We start from the raw sequence: 8,238 nt of genomic DNA on the forward strand, positions 1-8,238 counted from the left end.
ATTTGAGGACTATGGCATAGTGGCCTAGTACGTCCGTAGTCGATGAGTCAAGTGAATTATTACAGAGATAATAATTCGCTGAGTTAGAAGGAGTTCTGACAGGTATGACTCACGGCCAACTCGATATTGGGCCTAGAGGGTCACACACATATGGTAGGTATTGCGATGAGTAGAGGTTCGAATATGAGATATCCGATAGAGCCCTTGTCTTATTGGATATCCAATAAGCCCCTGAATTATTGGATCCCATGGACGAGATCCAATAAGAGCCTATGAGAGATTATTGGATAGAGATCTACTAATCTAAAAGGCTTGGATTATTGGATGTAGATCCAATACCTACTAGGGGAGGATCCATTAGGGTTTGACAGGAGACCTCTATAAATAGGAGGGATTCAGAGCCTCATAGGCTAGAGCCTTTGCTTGCCTCTTCTATTCTCCTCCCCCTCTCCACCTCAGAGCAGGCCTAGAGTTTTGAGAAGCGTCGTCGTAGCCTTGCTGTGTAGATTACTGCTAGAGAGGAGGACGCTTGACCTCCTTCACCCTCTCCTAAAGATCTACAAGGAAACAGGGATATACAATCTCCCTAGGTAACACAATCTACTCTATACGCAGATTTAAGTTTCGCGGATTTTACGCACCAATCTTCGCATGACGATGAACATCTCTTTGAGAATCGGGGATTTTGTTTTCTTGTTCTTCCACTGCGCATGTGATGTCGCCCCCAAGATTTCCCAATAGCGCCCAGGCGAGGAGTTCCCTTCCAGAAGAAATGACTGTCCCGTTGAGACCGGACCAACGTAGTCGGCTACCTCAGCACTCTCAAGGGTAGTCCAGAAAGATCCCCGCTCATTCGGACACGAACCCAACCGTGTTGGCTCCGAGGCCACGGCTTAATGTTGTTGACACTAACAAAACTCACCACACAATCTCATATCCATGTTTCGATTCCGCTGGAAGAAATCAAGCGGGTCAAATCAGGTCAGCCCACCGAGTCGAGTCTTGGTTGAGCGGATTAGGCTCGTTACCGTCGCTCAATCCGACTCGATTCAACTCGTTCCTGATTGAACTCGGATTTGGTCATTCATGTGGCAGTCGTCACCTTCCCTGTCTCTTCCCTCCCCTCGCGCGGATTCCTCTACAGGCCTCTCCGTACCACGACACTGCCGCAAGTGACCAACAGCTACGCACCAACAGCCGGACCACACGCTACAGCTGGAAAATTCCGTCACGTTGGCTTCCATCTTCCTTTCTTCTCCTCCTCGGCCCGATCTTGAGCAGTGAGCAAATCAAACACGCATTGCACGGATCAAGCAGCTGGCTTTTGTTCGCCCTGTCGGCCGGGTTGCATCAACTTTACAATGCAAGCTGGCCTCGCCATACCCCTCCCCACCTTCCTCCCCACTCACCTTATCAAACTCAGCGCACAAGCAGCAGCAGCAGCAGCAGTCCGCGTTCCGAAGCCCCACCATTGCTATCTCCTGCCCATTGCCAACCCATAGATCTGTGGCAACCTCCCATCCTATATAAACGCACCATTCAACCTCACTCCTCACCACATCCTACTACTGCTACTATCACTGTGTTAATTCGGGCATTGGTTCAGCTACTTTTGCTCCACTGCCGTTGTTGGTATCATGGTGATACGGTTCTTCCTGATAGCTTGCTCCTTGGCGGCCATCGCCACGGCAGGCAACTTCTACCGGGACTTCGACATCACCTGGGGTGACGGCCGCGCGAAGATCCTCGAGGGCGGCCAGCTCCTCACCCTTACCCTCGACAAGACGACCGGTTCGGGATTCCAGTCCAGGAACGAGTACCTCTTTGGCAAGATCGACATGCAGATCAAGCTCGTGCCCGGTAACTCCGCCGGCACCGTCACGGCTTACTATGTGCGCCCTAGTTGCCCTTTCCTCATCGTGAATCGTTGGATACTCTGAAGCCCTGGGTTGGAGGTGGAGAACTGATTCGTTGTGTTGCTTGCTGTGTGCAGTTGTCCTCGCAAGGGCCGACGCACGACGAGATCGACTTCGAGTTCCTGGGCAACCTCAGCGGCGATCCGTACACTCTCCACACCAACGTGTTCACCCAGGGAAAGGGGAACAGGGAGATGCAGTTCAAGCTCTGGTTCGATCCCACCAAGGATTTCCACACCTACTCCATCCTCTGGAACCCAAGACATGTCATGTGCGTATTCCACTCGATATGCTGCCTACTCTCATTCCATTACAGTTATGCTCACCATGAATCTGCATCAACCTTTCAGCTTCATGGTGGACGGCACGCCAATCCGAGACTTCAAGAACCTGGAGTCGAGGGGCATCGCGTTCCCCAAGAACCAGCCCATGAGGATCTACTCCAGCCTCTGGAATGCCGACGACTGGGCGACCAGAGGTGGGCTGGTGAAGACCGACTGGTCCAAGGCGCCGTTCACGGCGTCGTACAGAGACTTCAGGGCTGACGCTTGCGTTCCATCTTCTGCCGCCTCCAGGTGTGCTTCCAACGCGGCTCCCGGCAACAGCGGGTGGTGGAACCAGGAGCTGGACTTGACAGGCCAACAGAGGATGCAGTGGGTGCAGAGGAACTACATGGTCTACAACTACTGTAGTGACCTCAAGAGGTTCCCTCAGGGCCTGCCGCCAGAGTGCTCCATTGCCTGAGAGAGAGAGAGAGAGAGGAAGCACTGTTATTCTTTGATTGATTTTAATCTTCTTATGTAGGCTGCTGATAAATATTCCATATTCTCTCTCTCTTTATCTCTCTTTTTATCTCTGTCTCTCATGGTTATACAACTTACGAGGGCCAAAAAGCTACGGTAATGCTATAAAAGAATAATCGAAAACTTTACAAGGCCATCAAGATCAAATTTGGAGGAGCCCAATGACCCGACTAGTCCGAATGGGTTGAACGGAGGGGGTGGTCCGAGCCTGACTGACTACACCGAAATCCGAATCAATCCTTAGCAAAGGGGAAAAAGGGCCCAAATATTACATGAACAGCTGGATGGCATGTAATGACCAGCTTTTTTCTTGTTTTTGTGATGTTGCAGATGGTGTGTCGATAGATATGTATCACCCACCTCTACATGTATATTCTGGATGTCCAGGTTAATCATAAACGGGAGGGGGACAACGGGACTCATTTCTTCACATATTGGACTGTCAGTCAGTATCGTGAATTCTCTCTTCTTTCTTTTGCTTTCTTGCACTAACATGCATTCTCTTTTGATCTTCTGCTATCAGACGACGACTGGTTGTAACCCGGTCTACGAGGGGTTGTTCATCGAGGTCAGTACTATGCTGACCCCCGACATGATCTACACACTAAACTGGTAGGGAGCACTTGCTCTTCTTTTCCTTGCTTGATGAGAACTAGTACTAAACTCATGTAGTGAAGTCCAATCGAAATCTAGAACAGAAATAACACCGAGAAAGATTCATCATCTACACTCTTCCTTTTTTTTGTTTTCAGGTTGGGTTGGTTCACTTTTTTGTAGAACGATAGGGAAGCTGTGTGGCCAAAGGAAGTCTTCGATGACATGGCAGCCTCCTCGCCCCTTGGTTGTAAATTCATGCGATTTCTCCTGACGGATGGACACTGTAATAACTAACATAAAAAGGTGACGGATTGATTACAAGGCAATTAATCTTCCTGGAACAAAATTGACCTCTTGTGGTGTATGCTTTGGTGTTAATATAACCCCAAAATGATCATCTTGATCTTGTGGTATAAGAATTTTTGTCCATGTGAGTCGAGATAAGGCTCATTCATAGGAGCTGGATACCATGTAATAAATACCATGCAATGGAAATATGTTTATATGTATACTATACGATACTAATTGCACTGTTTTGAAGATGAGGACACTTAAGTTGAACACCATGTGAGATTTGAAATACATGATGATTCGAGTTTAAGATAGGTTGGACCATTTGAGAACATAGATATCTATGTTCAAGAAATTTGTTCAAGATTCTACTAGTGTAATTGAACTAGCACAATTGGAATTTCGAAGATCGATTATCCTTAGCTACATTCTGACTTTGGGATGTAAATTAAACTTTTTGTTAAGAGAAAAAAATACAATAACTATTCTTTACCTAATTGCAAATAATTATTTAAGAGAATAATTTTTACCGCCTCATGCAACCGACTTGATCCTCTCTATTAAATAAACAAAAAAAAAAATTAAGAAGAAGAGAAAAGAAATAGAGGGGAATTTTTTATATATGTTTCTATTTTTTGGAAGACATCATTAAGATATTCATGAAATTATGATTGGAATCATGATTTAGTGATGTTAGGAATTTTCTGTTAATTTAGGAGTTATGATAATAAGGAACTAGATTTAGAACAATAATATTAGGCCATCGTTTCAGTTAATTAGGTCTAATTCTTATCTAATCTGATTAGGTATTACTCTTTAAACTAAGTATTACTCTTAAGATGCATGTTAAAAGACAACTTAATCAAATACATATATGATGAAGTCAAACATAAGTACGGATGCTAAACATCATATTAACTTGTTTGTTTCTATACTAATTAATCATTTCAAATGAAAACCCCATGACATCTTGATAATAATCAACAATAGATTATTGGTTATGTTACAATCAACATAGACACTGAGTTCTGTCTTAGCTACATTGGGAATTAATTTTCCAAGTATTTCTGTTGTACAAATTGAAAATTCACGTTTCGTTCCTCTCTCTCTCTCTCTCTCTCTCTCTCTCTCTCTCTCTCTAACTGATGTTATTTTAGATGTTCAGATGGTTGAGATTACTTGACTTGGAAGGCGGCAGAAGAGAGATAAACTTTCTGCATCAATGTTCATCTTTCTGCATCAATTGTTGCTTGATAAGCTATTTCTTCCTTCCATATTGTTCATGTAAACATAAATCAGTGCTCATCTTTCTGCATTAATTGTTGCGTAATGACCTATTTTTTCCTGGCATATTGTTGGCATGCCATATAAAAAAATTTATATAAATAGGAGTAGCACAGTCAGCCCTTCTTCGGACAAAAATAATGTTGATTCAAAGATCCGTTCGATGAGGCTTTTATCCGAAAAGAGTTTAAACTTGTAAATTTTTGTAAGTGATTGAGGCAGAATTTATGATTGTTCGATAGTCGTGACCTACATTTATTCTTGATTTTTCTACCGTTGAGACCATCAGTGTTTACTAACGGTATTCCTTCAATGGGTATAGACTAACTATCCTCTTACAACTTTTTTTTTCTTTTCACAGGTTTATGAGATAATCTTTATAACCACTCAACCCTCCCTTAAATAGAAATTACACTGGAGAGAAACTTTCAAGATTATAATAGTATTTTTCCCCATTTATGCTCTTAGTTCATATGTTAATCATGTAAGAATGAGTAGGGATTTTATAGGCCCTAAATGACTTCAAAATTTGAGCCAAAAATTTAAATCCTCGGGATTTCAGTATATTGGCAGTATCACTGCTAGTACTTTTTGACATTGGGTGATATCACCATCCAGTCTGACGGTACTACCGCTTGACATACTAATACTGGGCAATACCATCGCTTGACACAGTCTGAAAAACTATGTCATTGCCTAGTTTGGGTGATACTACCGCTAGACTCTACTACAGGACATTGAATGAGCCAAATAACAGACCTTGCTACAAGACATTGAATGAGCCAAATAACAGACAGTACCACGCCTGATTGTGTCTGGGCGATACCATCACCTAACACAATTTGGGAGACTATGTTAGGGTGGTACCACTGCCAGACCCTACTATAGGACATTAAATAGACCAAATAATAAAACCAATTTAGCCCTAATTCAGACCCAATTGGTCCCTAATTGAGTTGACATTGTTTCACCCCAATGTTGACTCAATTAGATCTAAACAAACTTAATCTAGATAAATTATTTCAAAGCACGAATCATATATTGTTTGGTATGTCATTGGTTTTTTCGATACTTCATCCGATCCTTCGGCACATCATCCTCTCTTTCGATATATTGCCTAATCGGCATGTTGACTCTCGTAATTTTCGATCTCCTTGGTGCAATGTCCGATCCTTCGGCTCGATGCCCGAACTTATGACACGAAGTCCTTCTACCGGCACGTCAATCGATCCTTTGACCTGACATCCAATCTCCTAATATGTTCAACTCCGGCACAACATTCAATTCCTCTTGCTTCAATCAATTTTCCTCTCTTTGATCAAAGCTAGTCATGTTTACTCAAAATATAGATTAGATCATAAACTTATCAATTAATTTCATCGTTAAAATCTAATATTCAACTCACCTAAAACTTTACATTTGAATCTAGATAAGAATGTATCTATTTCATTCAGTAAGTTAATCTAGGGATAATTAAACTAGTTAATAAGACAAAAGCTTAGGGTTAATTGAACTAATCATATTGATAATATCAAAATTGATCATCAATTTGATTTAGGATTATTAATTTAATGTAATTCTTAGAGACTAAATATATGAGATATAATTTTAGTAATCTTAGCAATAGGAATAGATAGTAAAACATAGTTAAATTGGATAGGCAAAAAGTTTCTTTGACTAAAAATTTTAAACCTTAGAATAATTATTTAATAAGATGGAAAGATCGATAAATATATTATTCATAGAGTAAAATTAGGACGGTAAACATGATGATGAGTGTTTCGATTTTGTGTGACCATTGGATATCTTTGAAATTTAAAAAATAATTTATATGATAGTTGTGAGACCAATAATATTTTATGGATCTAACTATTGATCAATTAAGAAATAATATATAGAAAAAGATTTATATTTCCTAGATCAAAATATTGAGTTAGATGTGTAGAGTTATTTGAAAAGATAGAAAAAGAAATACTTTTATCTATGAATAATTATGTATCATTTCGATAGATAACAAGGTGAGAGAAAATTATTTAAGATGACATGATTATATGCTTACAAGACATCGGGATGCAATAATGTTAGTTGTATAATGATAGATAAAGAAAGATTAAGATAACAAAGTGTTCTAATATTTAAGTACAAGGATAGGTAAAATAATTAAATAAAGTGTTCTTTATTTAAACATTATTAGCTTAATTTTTACTTTGTCATCATCTTTTTTTTCTTTCACATGACATAAAAGATTAGAATAACAAAGTTATGTGGATGTGAAGTGAGTTTATCTAGTAATATAGTGATAACACATATAAAGTAATTCGACTAAGTATTCCTTATACTCCAATAATATGTAAAGGACTTTTGCATTCCTTATACTTCAATCAGTCATACAACAAACCTCATTCGACTAGATGTTTCTTATAATTGAATAATATAGTGATAACACATATAAAGTAATTTGACTATGTGCTTCTTATAATTGAATAATATGTGAAGATATTTTGCATTCTTTATAATTGAATTCCCATAAAAATTACATTCAATTAGTAATACAACAAACCTCATTTGTGTGAGGCAGTCACTTTTCAGTAATATTTTATTATTGGTAATATTTCCGTTTCTCTTTAATCGATGACAATGTGTAGAAACTATCCCAAGTAACTGATTTCCAAACTAACTATTTTGATTCCTAACTTTTGGGAATAAGCATTGAACCTCATGGGATTGGTTCTGGTTTTGATTCCAACCACCGATCCCCCATTTTTTTACTTTGAAAAGTGGATGTTTTCAAATACATGTAATGAATCTAGTGAAATTATAATTTGATATTAATTTATAAAATTATTAATTGATATGTTAAATGAATATTTGTTCTCTTCACAAACAATCTCTTATTTTAGTTTCTCAATAGTTTGAGAGAGGAGTTTTTAATATTTTTCTTACAATCATTGTGGAAATAGAAAATAAAGTTTATATTTTGGACCTGAGACTTGAAGATGTTCGACTTAATATTGACTTCCTCTAATTTGATGCTAAAGCATTGGCTTTTTTTAAGTTAGCATGACTCAGCTTTTAAAGTGTAATCATCGTTAATTTTTTTCTTAATATAAATTAATTAATATAAATAATATATTATTTTATTTAAATTATTAATTTTCTTTTTTTATATAGTATGGTTAAGGAAATTATTAAAATTGATTTTTATTAATTATGTGGATATGTTAGAAATTTTATCAATTATTTAAATTATTAATTAATTTATTTCCTAATGAGTGATGTGATTTTTAGGAAATAATAGTTTATATTCTATTTTTGTATGTAAATCATAAGAAATGTTTATTTTTGTG

The 8,238-nt window shown here is 38.5% G+C and overlaps 1 protein-coding gene across 1 annotated transcript; it reads left to right on the top strand.

The window, feature by feature from the left end:
* The first annotated feature begins 1,442 nt into the window (after positions 1-1,442).
* Positions 1,443-2,762, top strand: LOC103991939 (probable xyloglucan endotransglucosylase/hydrolase protein 23). The gene is made up of 3 exons (XM_009411483.3): positions 1,443-1,892; positions 1,994-2,187; positions 2,267-2,762. Exons 1-3 carry the CDS (start codon positions 1,638-1,640, stop codon positions 2,658-2,660), a joined length of 843 nt encoding a protein of 280 aa, XP_009409758.2. The 5' UTR covers positions 1,443-1,637; the 3' UTR covers positions 2,661-2,762.
* The last annotated feature ends 5,476 nt before the right edge of the window (positions 2,763-8,238 follow it).

Source organism: Musa acuminata, chromosome BXJ2-7 (genome assembly GCF_036884655.1).
Source record: "Musa acuminata AAA Group cultivar baxijiao chromosome BXJ2-7, Cavendish_Baxijiao_AAA, whole genome shotgun sequence".
In the NCBI taxonomy this organism is placed as follows: domain Eukaryota; kingdom Viridiplantae; phylum Streptophyta; class Magnoliopsida; order Zingiberales; family Musaceae; genus Musa; species Musa acuminata.

Bases quoted from the DNA above. Each gene is read 5' to 3' on its own strand.
- LOC103991939 (XM_009411483.3), top strand. From the start codon at position 1,638: ATGGTGATACGGTTCTTCCTGATAGCTTGCTCCTTGGCGGCCATCGCC. The intron at 1,893-1,993 runs GTGCGCCCTAGT...TGCTGTGTGCAG, and splicing joins GCACCGTCACGGCTTACTAT to TTGTCCTCGCAAGGGCCGAC. The intron at 2,188-2,266 runs GTGCGTATTCCA...TCAACCTTTCAG, and splicing joins TGGAACCCAAGACATGTCAT to CTTCATGGTGGACGGCACGC.